Below are 17,090 nucleotides of genomic sequence, written 5' to 3'. Positions count from 1 at the left end.
GAAAGGAGAGAGAGAGAGAGAGAGAAGGGAAGAGGAGAGATGAAGAGGGAGAGAGCAAGAGCAAGAGAGAGACAGCGCACGCAAGAAAGACAAAGAGTGCGAGAGAGAGGGGGGCCTGGCAGGAGGGAGTTTTTATAGCCCAAATCTAATGGGGCCTCTGGGTCTGCAAGCTGCCTTGTTGGCCAAGGGGGGTTAAGTGTTCAGCCTTGAGCAGGGTTGAATGTTCAGACTTGAGGCAAACAGGTGATAAAGGACCAGATGGAGGGGGGTTTGAGTGCGAGGGCTATCTTGCAGCCAACATCTGTTCAGCCTGCCCTGCACCCAACACAGGCCACCCTGCCTCTTGGTCAACAAGGACAACAGCTGATGACCAGGCACCACCCCAGGCTCCAGCTCAGACCTCTGCCTGTGGCCCTGAGGAGAGGCCAGCTGAGCACTGAACCCCTGGGGCTTCGTCTAAAGAAGGGCCCCCCACACCGACCCACCCTGGGCCAGGGCGACTTCACTTCCTGTGACAACCAGGAAGCAGCCCGTGTGGAGCCAGCAGGGGCTGAGGTGCCCCTGGACTCTGCTTCAGACAGTGTCCTCTTCCAACGTGAGGTTCTGCAGGGACCGCTCCATTCCCCAAACCACAGCCCCCTGGGGCCTGTGAGGCTGCTGAGGTCCCACCCGCAGGGTGAGGCTGCCCGTCAGCCCGCTGGCCTTGTGGAGCTGGAGATACCTGGAGAGAGCATGTGAGGACCCAGGTCAAGAGGGCTCTGGAGGGACCTGCCCCCCGCACCCTGAGCTCTGACTTCCAGCCTCCTGCAGCGAGACAGTGACTGTGGGTCTTGGTCACATGAAGACGTCCAGCCCTCCCAGCTCAGCAGCCTGCCTTTCCTCACTGGGGGAGGCCTGCCCACTGGCACCACAGGCGGCCTGCGCTCGCTCGCTTGCTACGTGGGTTTGAGTGGCAGGTGCTTTCCTCCCTGGCACCTGTGAGAGCCACACTGAGCCACAGCCCTCCAGGCAAAACCCGTCTGCTCTCCTGGCCCAGCCCACCTGTGTCCCCAGGCCTGTTCTGGATAGTGGACTCCAGCTAGGGCCTGCGCTCCCAGCACCCGGCCTTTGTGACCCTCACTCTGACTTAGGGCTAGGAGCTGACCCCACAGTGCTCTCCCCAACTCAGCTTGGCCTTTGTGTGTTCAAAATTACAGCCAAACGCCAATAATCAAGTTGCCGTGTTTGCAATGCTATAGTCTTTGCTAGTGGGCCTCTTGCACACTTTTTGGGGGGTGTGGTTACACTTTCTGCAAATTAGCGGAGTATGTAAAACTGTCGGGATGTTTGAAACCCTTGAGAATTGTTGTCAAGCCATTTAAAAGCAATCTTCTTATACAGATTAAAATGCTAATTGCAAATAATTATCTATTAAGATAATCGACACTATTATGCCAGACTGAATTTCTGTTGGTGTCTGAAATGAGTAAACTGCCTTCTCAGACCTGGTCCATCTAGCTGAAGTCTCCCTGCTGATCCCCAGGGCGACAAAAAATGGCCCTTCTCAGGAGCCCACGCAGGCTCTCTGCCTGCCCCTCTGCAATGTCTTCTCCTCCCTCCAGCCAGAGCATGAGGGTGCCCAAGACCTTCTGTAGCCCGTGGCCACCCTGCCTGGCCCAGGCCCAGGTCTGCATCTGGGTTGTGATTGACAGCCGTGTCTTGGGGCAGATGTCTTACTCGTTGTGTGTCTGGGTTTTCTCGTTTTAAATGGGCCTAAGAACACGGCTGAGCTTGAGCATTTCTGTGAGGATCTCGGGTCTTCCTGTGCGGAGGAAGCACTCCATGGGACCCAGGGGCTGGCGACGCTGTGGTGGGGAGGGCCTCCGGCTGCTGTTCCTCCTGCTTCAACATGGAAGGTCAGGGGCTATTTCCGTGATTTAAAGAATTAGCCGGTTTGACTCTACAAAGCATTGGTTCTGAAGGTCGCTCCAGCCAGGCCCAAGAGCAAGACCTGGGCAGGATCCATGCAAATGACCTGCCACCCCAGGCCTGCCAGAGCTGAAACCTGGGGAGGACCCAGCGGCCTGCCTTCCAGCAGGCCCTGCAGCTCAGGTTTGAGAAACTCTGCGATAAAGGCTCTACCTTAAAAACAAATAAAAATAACCCTCCCAGCTGGGCTGCAGGGTCCTGTGAGAGAAGGGCGGGAAGATTTCTGTCCTGTGGCTTCCTGTACCAAGCAGCTTGCAGGCTCCTGCATAAGCATAGGGAAGATATTTTCTTTTTCACCACTAACGAAAATGGAATAGGAAAATGAACAGAAAAACTGTCATCGTTACCAAACTTAGTGCTGACCTAAGTAGGGGGAGTTAGTATCTCGAATATTAGGGGTAAAAAGAAGGTAACAGTGTGGTTTAAGACAGTGATCTAGTTTAAGATTTTTTATGACATTGAGCTAGCAATGATATTTTGAGGGGTTTATGTCAAAATAATCTTTGTGTAAAAAGAAAAAGTTCTATGAGAGTCCTTAATAACTTTATTTAGTGCAGTAAAATTAGCTCTAATAATTATGTATGATTTATGGTTTTATCAATTTCAAAAATATCAATGTATGTAGGCATTGTCTCATATTATTGAGGTTGAGAAAAGGTCTATCATGTTATATGTTTTTATTGAAGTATGTTATGGGCTGTTGAGCTGATTTATTTATGGCTGTCTGTCTAATATTTTAAGGATAACTATTTCCAGAGTAATTTTTTTCAGTGATAAACTGTTGACAGGGGCTCCAAGTAAGGCCCTGTTTTAATGTTTAAAGGCTTCCAAAAATCTGTTTATAACTTAGAAGAGGAGTAAAATCTTTAACTAGGAAGCTTATTTTTCTTGTGGTGAGATCAGCATTTTAATCTCTTTCTGTCTGTATCTTTAACTTTCTTTTTCTTCATTTGGCTCCATTTAACTCTGATATAACATCTAAACTTCGCTAGAATTATGCTGACCTTTGTAAACCCCTTGGAATATCTAGGGCAAACTGGATGATAAACTCATCTTTAGAAAATGGGTGGCCCCTATAAGTCTAAGGTGCTGTATTGTCTTTTTAAGTCTCTCTATGAAAATAGTAGGATTTTTCTAAAGGCTTACTAAAATCGTTCTTTATCTGTTGGATACCGATTTGTCCTGGGGAACTGTCTGTGCTCCAGACAAACTGTCAGAATTGTCCCTATTCTGTGTCACTGGGACACGGTTAAGAAATCTCCTTTAAAACTGTTTAAAGATAGCCTTCTATTTTAAAGTTTAGCTAAGTATTTCTCTAGATAAGGTTATTAGACATTGGCATAAATTTTGAAATATTACAATACATGAATTTGGATCTCTCGAAAATCTCCCCGAATTTGTTCTGGTTCAAGTTAGTTTTGAGAGGTCCCCTCTGATCTAAGTTCCCAGTGGGCCATTTTTTAAGGTTTACTCTGTGACAGTAATTGAAGCTGGATAAGAAAATGAGACATCTTTTATTAATCATTGCAATTTTAAGTATATAGACTAGTGATTTATTTTGATATTATATGTAAATGGATAAATTTAAAAAGAACCCTCAATCTTCTCCTGAGAGAAGGTCTCAAAATATCCCTATGTCTCAGAATATTATCCTTTAAATAGGTACCTCTTAATTGTCTTTTAGAAAATATGATTAAGGTCATTTCCCAGTGTAGGGAGTAATATACAAGTCTTACACTGTTTCATGAATTATAGGTCCAGTCAGAATTTATATAATGAATTTCCCACAAAGTTTATAACTTTTATTGCTCAAAACTAATGTATTACCTTAATTTGGAGAGCTCCAGTTCTAATAAAATGCTCTCCCAGATCCCACAAACATCCAACAAACAGAAGTAATATCCGAGAATCAAAATTGGAATTTAAGCCAGCATTTTAAAATATTTATTGCATAATCAAGGATGTGAATTTCTACACTAAAATTAATCCTTGACTTAGACATTAAGAATCACTATGTGCTCTTTTTGGTCCTTGACTGCCGCCATCATGGGTCGCATGCATGCTCCCGGGAAGGGCCTGTCCCAGTCGGCTCTGCCCTTTCGCCGTAGCGTCCCCACCTGGTTGAAGTTGACATCTGACGACGTGAAGGAGCAGATTTACAAACTGGCTAAGAAGGGTCTGACTCCCTCACAGATCGGTGTGATACTGAGGGACTCACATGGTGTTGCACAAGTACGTTTTGTGACTGGCAATAAGATCTTGAGAATCCTGAAGTCCAAAGGACTTGCCCCTGATCTTCCTGAGGATCTCTATCATTTAATTAAGAAAGCAGTTGCTGTTCGAAAGCATCTTGAGAGGAATAGAAAGGATAAGGATGCTAAATTCCGCCTGATTCTGATAGAGAGCCGAATTCACCGATTGGCTTGGTATTATAAGACCAAGCGGGTCCTTCCCCCAAATTGGAAATATGAGTCATCCACAGCCTCTGCCCTGGTGGCATAAATTTATGTATGTACTCAAACAATAAAAGCATTTAACTAAAAAAAAAAAAATCACTATGCAAATAAAGACCTTACTTAATGGAAACTTAACATTTTAATAATAGGTCATTATCAGTCAAAATATGGACAAAATCCTGGTTCATATTAGTATAATAAAATTAGGGGGAAAAGCCTGAAATATCCTAGAATTAATCAGTTCAGATTATTATAGTCAGTCCACTTATACATAAATCTGTTTTCCAATTGTTTTAGCTTTCTCTATCATTGGTCTAGATAATGATATAAGGATTTGCTTATTTAGGAAAATTCTTTTATCATAAAAATCTAGACTATAAAGAACCTGTTTACCCAAAGATGATCCCTTTCGTCTCCTTAGGTGCTCCACTGTGTGCTTCCTCTCTGTGGAAGTATCTTCTTTTTCTTTTCTAGAATTTTTTCTTTTGGTTACACTTTGGAACAATTTCTATAAATCTTAGAATCTAAACAAATGATTGAACCTTGATAAGAAGAAATATCTCAATGAAAATATAGTTAAAGCCCGTGGACATTTCTGTTGACAAAATCATATGTTTATCATCTTATAAAAATTTGTACAATAATTTGAGAATTAGAGATTACTTGATAGTTGTATTATCTCTGAAAGCAAATTTTTATAGCAAAATAAATTTATCTTAAATATTTTTAACTGTAAAAGGCAGAGGGCTGGGGATGTGGCTCAAGTGATAGCGCGCTCGCTGGGTTCAATCCTCAGCACCACATAAAAATAAAATAAAGATATTGTGTCCACCGAACACTAAAAAAAAAAAAAAAAGGCAGAGCATCAGATAAATGCATGTATAAGAAATATAAATTATGTGTTTTCTGTTGAAGGAAAATGATTAGAAGCAAATAGATACATATTAATTAAACAATTAGACATATATGTTAATTATTTTATGAATTAATGTCAATAGATTATCAAAATACCTGGAAAAATATGCATTAAGAATCAAGACATAGCTTACAATTATCTTATGAAACCATATGGTTCTTATAATATTTGGATCCCTTTAACTTACTTCTAACTAGGGGTGCACCCTTACCTCTATGTGACATCACAAAATTTCTGCGCACATATCTGTCTATATTCTGTATTTACATAGTCAGAAACCAAGAAGAATAAGGTTATTTGATTGTCATGAAAGGTTGTGAAAAAAACCTTCTCAGATTGCCTGCCTTTAATTATCTCGTGATGATCAAATGTACTCTTATAATCCTCAAAAATAAAACACAAGCAAACGTATGCGTCACTCATAAACGTGACAGTGTCTCTGCCATTTTCCTTAATAATACAGCCCTAAAGAAATTCTAAGGGAAACTGTTGAGGGATAAAAATCAGATTATTTAGCTTTGAGAACAAGTTAGGATTAGGGCAGCAACGTAGCAGCCTGTGAAATTAGATGTCGCCTGAGAAAACTACCTTTCCTCAGTATTTACAGGTGGGCACCTTAAGTAAGGCAGGCCCTGGGGAGCGGACCCTGTGAAGTGGACCCTGGGAGGCGGGACCAAAGCCCTGTGTGAGCGACAGTGGAAGGACCAATGGGAAGCCGGGGAGAGTGTGGGAGGTGGGGCTCGGTGGCCATTTTGTCCCAGCGGGGGCTGGAGAGCCCTTCTGGTTCTCCATAGTCCAAAGTCGGCCGAGGTCGGAGCGTGGGTCCTGTCACCCGCAGGTGTGACTGAACCGCATCCTGTGAAGCTGGGAGGGTCTCTGCGGCTGCTGTTGGCCCGCAGGCTGCGCCTCCCAGGCAAGCTGTGGTTGTCATGGCAACGCCTGGGTTCCCACGCGGCTGACTGAGGCCGCCTTTCGCTGTCTGCTTCTTTGCCTGTCCCATGGCCACACCTGATTCCTGCCGCGAAAGTCCCCAGCACCACGCTGACCCAGTGTCCGGTCACCACCCATGCCAGGCCCCGTGCCCGCACCCATGCCCGCACCTGTCCCTGGGCTGGGGCTGCACCCAGTGGACACACGGTTCAGCCCAGGCCAGCTCCACATTCGGCCATCGTCTGTGCCTGTGCTGGAACGGGGCTTTTGCCTAGCGACTTGTGTCCATGTCCCCTGGGGTCGTGGGCCCCGTGTTTCCCGGCCTTCTGGCCAGGGGGTGTGGGGTGAGCCTGGCTGCTGCCGCTTGGGCTCACCCTGCGCCTGTGCCCTTGCCCTGTGCCCTGGAAAGTCAAGCGTCCCCGGGGCTTTCCAGTTGGTCCCATTCTGTCCGATTTGTCCGCTCTTCCCCGCGAGGTCCCTCTGCAGAACTATGGCAGGCAGGTGTTTTGCCGGTTTCCTGCGGCCACGGGATGTCCAGATCTTGCCTGATCTTTTCCCGCTCGGAATTCCTGTGGGGCAGTGCCACTGGGTGCTTCCAGGGATGGCTCCTAGGACCCCGGATCCATAAGTGGGTGGCTGTCCTGCAGCTGGGCCTCCCTCTCTGCACTCTCCCTTCACAGTGCTGGGCGCCCCCAAGGCCCCCCAACTCAGAAGTGGGTTCCAGTGGCAGATGCTGGTGCCAGTGGGCGTGCGTGCGCACCCAGGCCAGGCTGTCTACAGGTTAAAAGCATTGCCAGCAGCAGGCTAGAGCCCTGCGTGAGTGTGTGTGTGTGTGTGTGCGCGCGCGCGTGCAGCTGTTACCGCTCACTGGATTTCAATTCTTGGTAAGGATGCAGAAAGAGGCTTAGCCAATTTATTTGCCCAATTCAGAGTGTCCAAGTAATTCTAGAAAGTAAGAATCAAATTCTAAAAATTTAAAGATACTTTACTTTTTTAGAAGCAGAGAACTTCTGGAATTTTAATGGCCCACAAATAAGGCAGTCTTTCCACTCTCCCTTCATCCTCGCCCATCACTTTCCAGTTCATGAATTCAAAACTTCTCATCTAAAACATCGCAAAACACAAATCCACATTAGTTCCACAATAAGTCATATGCTTATGGGAGAGGGCTACACTTTAACCATATGTATTTTATCAGCTACCTTAACACAGCCCTGGTGGGGCCTCCATTTATCGCCATCTATCCTAGCTGGGTTCACAAAATCTGACTATTCCAATAACTTAAGAAAGTGGCGGAGAAAGCACACAAACTCACAGAAGTACCTTTTCAAAATCCAGGGCGTCTCTCCAAACTTAAGGGTCCACAGAAAGAGAGAGAGCACCACTGGAATCCTTTATTCTTTTTTTTAATTTTATTTTTTTATTCTAATTTGTTATGTCTGACAGCAGAATGCATCATAATTCATATTACACATAGAGAGCACACTTTTCATATCTCTGGTTCTACACAAAGTATTTTCACACCATCTGTGTCTTCATACATGTACTTAGGGAAAGATGTCCATCTCGTTCCTCCATCTTTTCTACGGGAATTCTTTAGTCTTATATAGGGGACACACAAGGGGAGTTTCCATGGAAGATGCTATCCCCAGAAAGGGCAAAGGGGTAGGATCACAGAGGAACAGGTGAGTTAGCTCAACACCCCCCCACCCCACCGCGCACCACTCCGGCCACCCGTCATACTCTCGCNATGTGCTTTCCTAAAAGTGAGCTTTCCACAGGGCCTCTGGCTCCCCTTCCCCTGCTGGCCCTCCCTACCAGGGCCCTGACACCTTCCATGGGGTCTTCCTGCCCACCCCCGTGAGCCTACTCCTGGGGCCACCCCTCATTATCTGAGCAGAGGTAACGCCCAAGTCGCTGCAGAATGAATAATCGTTCAGAACTTCTTGCTTCAGGACTAAAGGGTGCTCCAGGGCAGCTCCCGACAACCCTTGTCTCCAATAAGGTGGCCTCTGACCCTGGGGGTCAGGGCTTCAACCTAGTGATGGGGGCACCATTAAATCCTAACCCCAGGGCTATGGCTTAAATGGCGGGGTCTCTCCCAACATTCATGTGGCAACTTACCCCCAGCTTCAGAGCTGAGAGGCAGGGCCATCAGGTGGTGAGCGCAGCCCCCAGGGGTGGGATTCAGGCCTCTATAAAGTCCCTTCACCCTCTGCTCCTCTGCCAGGAGAAGTTGCCACTCAGGGAGACACCATCCGGGGAGCAGGCCTCCCCAGCAGCAGCCCCTAGCACCTTGATCTGGGACTTCCCGAGTCCAGTACCTGAGCTATACGTTTCTGTTCTTTATGAGTTGCCAGGCTCAGCTACTCTGTTACTGTTGTAAAGACAGACAGGCAGGGCACCCAAGACAGCAGGAGACAGTTTTATTTGGCTGCAGCCAGGTTCAGAGGGCACAGCTTTTGCTGTCATCAATTAATCCCCTGAACCCCGAGTTCAGGGAGTTTCAGAGTTTTATACCCAGCGTGTAAGGGGAGGGGCTCAGAAGTTCACAGTCTGCAGAAGTTCACATAAAGCAGCTTTTTCTCTCTTGTTCTGGGCAAGTTAACCTTCAAGGACCACACCTGAGAAGGGGGGGGCTTCTTCTCCCCTCTCTTTCCTCCCCTGCCAGCTGTTACCATGGAGCCCAATTGTAACTCATCTTAGAAATGTAGACATCTCTGTGAAGCCCAGCTCAAGGCCAGAGCCTTGTTTGCACAGTTCTACAAACTACTATACTGGATACCTGTTTGCGAAAAGCTAGTAAGGGGTGTCCAGCACCTGGAGTGCTGGTATCTCCCAGGCCAGTGGCCAAGTAAACAGGGCGACATGAAAATAGGGAGTTTATCCACATTGGACTCTTTTGCTGACAGTCCTAATATCAGCCATGGTGAAGAGGGCTTTTCTGTGGAGAAAGGGGGTGCCACTTCATTACAGCCGCTCACATGTACCAAGACACACAGCAAACCCAACCACAGCTCGTGTCTGGTGGAGACAAGCAGCACCCCACCCTGTGTTTCCAGGTCTGACTAGTCCTCCTGAGCAGAAGGCGGCCATGCAGACTGTACATCTGGGCCCGTGGGGAGAGCCCTCTCCACACAGCTGGCCCATCATGCTGCAGGCTTGTGGCCTGGAGAGTCCCCGTGCCCTGCACTGTCCCATCACAGGTGACAGCCCGCCTGCCTGCATTCCCAGCAGGAGCGTCCACAAGGATGCTGGCTTCATAAGAGAGATCAATATGAAAACAGGATTTGACTTCCAGGACTCGGATGCAAACAACTTACAAACTACCTGCAGCTAAATAAAACTGGTCATCTGCTTAAGGTTTGCTGCCCTCAAGGTCGTGGATTTCACAGTGTCAAGGCTGGAGTTGGGAGGCATGGAGCATGGAAGGAACCAGTACCCAGGTCCCTAGGATCCCGCTTGGCCCAGGCTGGAGGTTAAAGGCATTTTTGGATTGAAGGTGTGCAGAGGGCTTGCCCGACCCCAGTGTGAGTGTTCACCTACAGAGGCAAGGGCAGGGCGGGCTGGCTACGCTGGCTGCTCTGACCCCCGCTCAGGGCGCGACGGCTCCGGTCCTCTGGTCCTGGTCAAGCCCTGCAAGAAGCCAGTTGTGTCTCTCTGGGGTCAGTTTCAGGAGGAAGAAGCCAGTGGGTGCTGGCCCTCAGGGTCAGAGGAAAGGGCTAAAGAAGACTTTGCCTGAAGGGCACCCTCTTGGCTGGGCCCCGGTCCTGACAGAGGCCACCCTTGCCTCTCCACCCCACCCACAAGACCTGTTTACAAACAAGGTCCCAGCTACAGGTGCTGGGCTTTGTGGGAGCACTTGCAACACATGACACCTGATGGACAGGGCGCGACCCCGGCCCCCCTCAAGCTGGGGCTTCCTTATTCAGGTGCAGCCTGGGTGCTCCTGTGGGATGGCAGACACACAGGGACATGTGGCCCAGGAGACAGGGGTAGCTCCTGCCAAGTGCCAGCCGTGCGTTGCTAACAGAGCTCCTGGGACGGAGGGCTTCACCATGAATGCAGGGTCTGGGATCTGGGGTTGGCGAGTCTGTCACAGTTCTGGAGGCTGGGAAGTCCCCAGTGGCACCTGCCCTGCTCGGCCCCTAGGGGGGCTGTGTGCTGCATCACGACATGGCAGAGGGCGTCACATGGGAGACAGCAGGCGTGCAGCTTGGGTCCCTTCCTCTTCCTGTAGAGCCACTGATGCCATGGGGCCACCCTCACGACCTCATCTAACCCTGGTGGCCTCCCGAAGGCCCCTCGGTGCACCAGGAGCATATGGCTTTGTGGATTAGGTCTCCAGTAGTGAACTCGTGGAGGACTCATTCAGCCTTCGCAGTTCTGAAGCAGTTCTCCCCTGGGGGAGGAGCTGCATGGGACACAGTGAGCACCTGGCCCCATCTACCCTGCTGACCAGCCCCAGGTAGCTGTCTCGCAGGACGCTCTCCCATGTGCTTTCCTAAAAGTGAGCTTTCCACAGGGCCTCTGGCTCCCCTTCCCCTGCTGGCCCTCCCTACCAGGGCCCTGACACCTTCCATGGGGTCTTCCTGCCCACCCCCGTCCCGCATGTGCGCCTCCCTGGGGCCTCCTATGGCCAAGGGCCTTGCCCACTGGGAGCCATTACTGCCCACCCACCATCATCAAACTCAAGGTCAGCAGATGCAGCGGCCCAGCCTGTGGCTCAGCACTCCTGGGGCTGCACCGGGGACAGACCCTGCACTGGGCCCACGAGGGCGCTCCCTGGGAGCTCAGATACGGCAGCGATTATGGCCAGGCCATGCATCTTGCACCACTGCTGCCAAATAAGCTCCCTTTCACCAACGGCCCTGGTCAGTCTTCTTGGATTTTACCGCTTGCCAGCTTTGTGGATTCTAGTTCCCTACACTTTGAGTCCCTGAGACACTGCCACAGTTGACTGCCGCAGGAGAGGAGCCAGATGACCCTGACCATCAGTCCTCATCAGGGATCTTCTTCAGGTTCCCGGAGCCCAAGACATCTGACGGTCTTCAGGTGACATCAAAGGGGGGCCAAGGACTCTTGTTCTTTAATTAAAAGTGCAATAATGTTTAACTTGCAGGGAAATAATATGTTCATCTCAATAACTATAGGGACCAGCCCAGGAGGAAAGAGTCAGTTCTGATCTCAAGGATATTCCAGCAGAAAAGAAAACGTGAGCCTCAGAGGGAAGACCCCTCAGCGCAGCCCTCCTGCCTGCTGCACCTGCCCCTCCGCATTCACCAAAGCCCTTTAGTGTCAGTTCCCTGAGATGGCCTTTGTTTGGGGGACAATTTCTCCTCCTCTTCCAACTTCTCGGGCATCAGTTCTTTGAACAAACCTGACTCCTACCTACTCTGGTCTCTGGAGTACTGGCTCTCGAGCAGCGAGCAGACGGAGCTGGGGCCAGGAGCCGCGCGGCCTGGAGTGTGGGTCCAGGAGCCGCAGCCTGGAGTGTGGGGCCAGGAGCCGCAGCCTGGAGTGTGGGGCCAGGAGCCGCGGCCTGGGAGTGCGGCTGCCTAGCAGCAGGCCCTTGCGATCATCATCATCATCGCAGGCTGCTGTGGGCAGACGCCTCTCAGTCAAGGAGCCCACGGAGCCCAAGGAGCCCTGCAGCTCAGCTGCCTCTGCTCCTCCGCGGCACCGTCTCCCAGGAGCCCGCCACAGACAAACAGGAACTCGCAGGGCAGCCAGTGCCTCCAGAGGCCAGGGGCTCACTTCTCTGCCGATCAGAACAAGGATAAATAGCTGCCGTCGTTTTATGGATGTTATTCTTTAGGGAAAAACTAACACTTTAAAAGCTCATCCATCTAAAATTTAAAATTAAACAAACTAGGTGGATAGGAGATTTGAGGCAAGGTGATACAGATGGCTGAGCCGCTGGCCCGAGTATGTCCTGGACCTTCACACGGCCTGGTCACCAGAGAGGGTCCTGTCCCCAAGGAGTCCTGCTGGTCTGCCACACGCCCCGTGCTCCCTGTGGGACACATGGTGGCAGTGTGCTTCCTGGGGTGGCTAGGGCTGTGGGCCTACACATGGGCCTGAGATTCACACAGAAGTGACGTGGCCATGCCGGGGACGGATGCCCACACCTGGCCCTCAAGTGCTCTGCTCCCTCTGCTGTGACAACTGACCACGGTCTCAAGAGCACTGTCCCTGAAAACTGATAAGTGTCCCAGAGCTGGTCTAAGGAATTGTCACAGTCCAGGTGGCCTCGGGTGGGAACGTGTTCTAGAGGCCAGAGGTCAGAAGTCAAAATGAAAAATGAAAGGGTGACGGACGATGTGGCCCAGGGCAGAGCCCCCTGGATTCAATCCCCAGCACTGAAAAAAAGCATGGAGATCAACTTTTCCAGAATCTGGAAGTAAGCCCAGGGCTTCCGACAGCCGTGGAGCATTTATCCAGGAAGAGCAGATGAGCTGGAAGGATAAGAGCCTCGCAGCTTTTCAGCCCTATTTCTCCCGCCTCCCCAGAGGCCCTGGGAAGCAGCCTAGGACCCACTGAGGGGCAGGAGGGGCCAGCCCCCAGAGGCCCCATCTGCCGACAGTGGCCACAGTCGACCTGGCTGGCGCTCTGAAACGCCCACCACTCGCCTGTCCTCCCTGGCCTGGACTCGGACGTGGGCGGCTTTTCCCTGGGGACTCTCAGAGCTGGCTGTTCAGTGTCACTGCAGCACAGGCTCCTGGGTGTGTGACCAGGAGACCAGGCCATGGAGGCAGGGGCAGAGGGGCCTCTGTGGGGAGCTGGGAAACCAGACCTGGCGTCACCAGCAGAAGGGAGTGTGGGGAATTCTCAGGCAGCCAACCCCTGGACGGCCAGCGGGTCCCCAAAGAAATGAGAAGGAGAACTCGCCGGTTCTTCAGATGCCTGAAAAGGAGCGTATCTACATTCATGGGAGGCACCCCAGGGGTGCTCGGAGGAGAGCCAAGGCCACGAATGCCCAGCAGGAAGCCCTTGCCCAGCGGGCGCAAGGCCCTGGGTTCCAGCCCCAGCACCACAAAGACAGAGAAAAGAGAGGGGGAGGGAGGGAGGGAGGTGGGACAGCAATGGCACTTCGACAGCGGATTCCGACCCCCGACCCCCGGATGCTGGGGGACGTGCAACAGCAGGCGCTCATGTATCGCTGGTGGGATGCAGAATGGCACCAACTCTCTGGAAGACAGCCTGATTTCTTCTCCCGGGGGGTTTGTGGTTCCAGCTTCGGCCTTGGCAGCGGGCCCCACCTCAGGCTGAGTCTGGTGGGGTGGCCAGGTCCCTTGGTCTCCACGTGGGTATCTAGCAGCTTCAGGCCATTTGTTGGAAAGAAAGTCCTGCCCTGGGCCCTGCATTAGCACCTCCGCTGAGAAGCAAGGACCACAGAAACGGGCCGCGGCGCCCAGGGTCTCCCTGTCCCCTCTTGCCAATGTGCACTGTCGGCCACCGCACTGCCACAGAGCTTGACACCTGGCGCGTGAGTCCTCCAACTGCTCTCTTTCAAGATACCTGGGTGTTCTAGGTCCTCTGCCTCTCCACACAAATAAAACCCGTTTTTCAGCTTCCCCCCAAAACAGCTTGCAGGGTTGGTCAGGGCTGAACGTGGCAGAGCTCTCCATTCGTTTAATTTCTGCCTGATTTTGTCTGAGCGGCTCGTTTATTATCAAAATAATAGGATTTCAGGCCAGGCGTGGTGATGCACATCTGTAAACCCAGCAGCTCGGAGGCTGAGGCAGGAGGATCACAAGTTCAAAGCCTCAGTCACTTAGTGAGGCCCTAGGCAACTCAGCAAGACCCTGTCTCTGAGTAAAATATTTTAAAAGGGCTGGGGTGTGGCTCAGTGGTTAAGGGCCCTGGGTTCAATCCTTGGTGCCAAAATAAACAAATAAGTAAATAATAATACGATTTCATTGTAAAAATGGGAAAATCCAGAGAAGTAGCTATAGTAGCCCATTGGGGGGGGGGTCCTCACTCAAAGCTCCCGGCTGCTGGCTCCAGCTGACTTCTGCCGACTCTCCAGTGCGCCCCTTGCCAACCGAGGCCCGAGTTCACAGCGAGCCTGCGTTGCTGTGGCTGGCACTGTGGCTCTGGCTTGGCCCCTCGGCCTTCTCCAGATGCTTCCACACTCATCTCCTGCATTCCTCCTGGAGACCTCGATGGCCAGAGCCAGCCTCCCCACAGGGGAGCCTCCCTCAGACAAGGGAGGCCCGGGGCCTCGGCCTCGTGGGGCGGCCTCCCTCCAGGTCCCGGGTGCTGCGCCCCTGGTGGCACACGGTCCACTCACTGGGCACTGTCCTCCCTCTGGCCCACCAGGCCACTGGGATGGCTCTCAGTCCTCAGCAGAACTCAGCGGGGATCCCCGGGTCTCAGTGGCAGCGTGGTATTCCACATGTCCTTCTTCTGGGTTAGCTTGGTGGGTCACCGCAGAGACAGAACACCTGACACAGCAAGGTCCAGAGGAAAGGCTTGGTGTGGCTCCGCGGTCCACAGTCACCGGGTCCTTCCTGTACATCACGGCAGGGGAGCCGCTCACCTTATGGCAGCTGCAAAGAAAAGATGGGAGGAAGAGTCCCTGTCCCCTGAAGGGCCCACTACCTCCCAATGGTGCCACAGGCTGGGGTCCAAGCCTTCAAGGGTGACACCAGCTTTGGGGGACAGTAAGGTCCGCACTACACATCTCTGCCTCTGCTCCTCTCCTGTGGCGGGCTGGGGATGGACCCGAGCTGGGGAAGCTGGGCCAGCACTCTCAGGGCCATAGCCCAGCCCTGTCCCAGGTCTCTACCCACAAGGTGGTTCTCAGCAGCTAGAGGAGTTCTTTGAAATCATTTCCCAGTTGAACGCAGTGGCGCTTGCTGGGGATCCCAGCGACTAGGGAGGCTGAGGTAGAAGGATCACAAGCTGGAGGCCAGCCTCAGCAAGACCCTATCTCAAAATAAAATAAGAAAGGCTAGAGGGCAGCTCAGTGGTGGCACACCCTGGGTTCTGTTCCTAGCACTAAGGAAAAAAAATCCCAGAATAGGACTATTTTTTAAGGTTCTAAATTCATACGGCAAAATAGTCTCCTGAAAACACTCAGCCAATCGGGCGTCATCTCTGTAGGATGTGAGAGGGCCTCTTTGTCATGGGTGAAGTGGCCCGCACCTCCCAAGGACTAGCACCCACTCTCAGTCCCTGCATGAAAACAAAGCCCAGTGGCATTTCCCCATTGGGGTGACTTGGGAATTGAACAGGCGGCTCTGTCCCTAGTGGGCTCTGGGGCCCTCTGCATGGGAAGCAGCCACCAGGGGGCAGCCAGGCTCAGGGGGCCACCACTTCTGGGGCTGGTGGCCCATTGTCACGGATTTGGGCCACTCAAGAGCAGTGGCTGGGGGCAGGACTGGAGAGCCCCTGGCTGCGTGGTTCTTCAAGGGCTTTCCCCTTGGGCCAGGGAAACGGTGCGGGCGGCGGCTCAGCTGGACCCACCCAGAGACCAGGGCCCTGCTCCTGGATGCAGCTCTGCCCCTGCTCTGGGCCAAGGTGGGGGCGGCAGGGTGGCGGGTGACTGACCCTTGGGGAAGGGGTGACTGCGCCAGAGCCAATGTGAGACGCAATGGCCTCGGAGGAGGAGGAACACCCTAGTGCACCACACGTCCTCGCCGCAGGACGCTGAGCCCTGCTGGTGGGAAGAAAGAGGGTCCTGCCCTCCAAGGGACGCTGCCTCCTCGGCCCTGGGGACAGGGGACCGCACAGCGGAGCCTGCTGTCTTCTGTTGGGTCGCAAAGCTGCCTCCTGCTGACTGGCCCGTGGTCCCTTTGCCAGGCCCTCCACCGGGGTCCCAGGCGGACACCGGAGGGTCTGATGAGGCCGTGTGGCCACCCCGGTGTGCGCCCACAGTCACTGCCCCTGTCCGCGCAGGCCGCGTAGGAGACACCGCATCGTGGGTCTTTCTCCAGCCCCTTAGCTTGACTTCTGCTCTTTTCCTTTTTAAGACATGCTGAGTCTGGGCTGGGGCTGATCGCCTGGCATGCCGAGGCACCGCACAAATGCAAAAGAAAGATATTGTGTCCGTTAAAAAATAATAATAATAAATATTTCAAAATAATAAATGAATAAAAATATGCTGTACCTTATGCTGAGGTGGCACCTCTGTGCCCACCCTGTCATGGTGATGTGTGTGAGCCCTTCCTCTCTCCCAACTGCTGCGTGACCCTCCCCCCTGGGGGAGGGGTGGCTGTGGTTTCCCCTCCATTGCCAGCAGGGCCACTCAGCTGGTCTCCAGGGGTCCCCAGGATCGAGGCAGACTTTCCCCAGCGGCTGCAGGCCAGCCTCGGGCAAGGTGGGGCTTCCCTCCAGTCCGGGGCCTGGACAAGAGCAGGGTGGAACAGCCCTGGGCGGTTGGGGACACACCTGTCCCACCCACCCCCAGCTGGTGGCCCTGCTGCTCTGCTCTGGATTCCCTTGGACCTGAGCCCGCCTCTCCCACAGCCTCTCCCACGGCGTCCCAAGTCCCTTCCTCTTGGATCTGTCCAGGGAGACTGTCCAGGGAGACCGTTGTCCCTCTTGAGGTCCAGCACACCCTGCGCCCCCATCCCCTGGTCCTGGTGGCTCCTTCTGCATCAGCCTGCCCCCAGCATGGCCACCTCCTGAGCACTGTGGCTGTCGTTGTCACCATCTCTGCCTTCCTGGTGCCCCTCTCGCAGGTCAGGGGAGCCACGGGGCTGTTCAGAGAAAATGGCTCCTGGGTCAAAGGGACCCCATGACTTTAACCAGGTCTTCTCTGCCTCAACCTTCCCTCCCTCCCTCCCTTTCTCCACTCCCTCCCTCCCTCC

The 17,090-nt window shown here is 52.4% G+C and overlaps 1 protein-coding gene across 2 annotated transcripts in view; it reads left to right on the top strand.

The window, feature by feature from the left end:
• The first annotated feature begins 578 nt into the window (after positions 1–578).
• The window catches only part of LOC107136279 (40S ribosomal protein S13-like), a 27,661-nt gene continuing 11,149 nt past the window's right edge, over positions 579–17,090 (top strand). Inside the window, exons 1-2 of one of the 2 annotated variants that reach the window (XM_048803768.1) lie at positions 579–592; positions 3,996–4,520. In XM_048803768.1, coding sequence (XP_048659725.1) covers positions 4,015–4,470 — 456 coding nt within the window. In that variant the 5' untranslated portion in view covers positions 579–592; positions 3,996–4,014 and the 3' untranslated portion in view covers positions 4,471–4,520. Of the gene's footprint in view, positions 593–3,341; positions 3,347–3,995; positions 4,521–17,090 lie in introns of those variants that run through there. The other variant, XM_048803767.1, reaches the window with a different exon arrangement.

Source organism: Marmota marmota, unplaced genomic scaffold, assembly GCF_001458135.2.
Source record: "Marmota marmota marmota unplaced genomic scaffold, marMar, whole genome shotgun sequence".
Lineage (NCBI taxonomy): Eukaryota > Metazoa > Chordata > Mammalia > Rodentia > Sciuridae > Marmota > Marmota marmota.
This window is presented reverse-complemented; position numbering and strand designations above follow the sequence as displayed.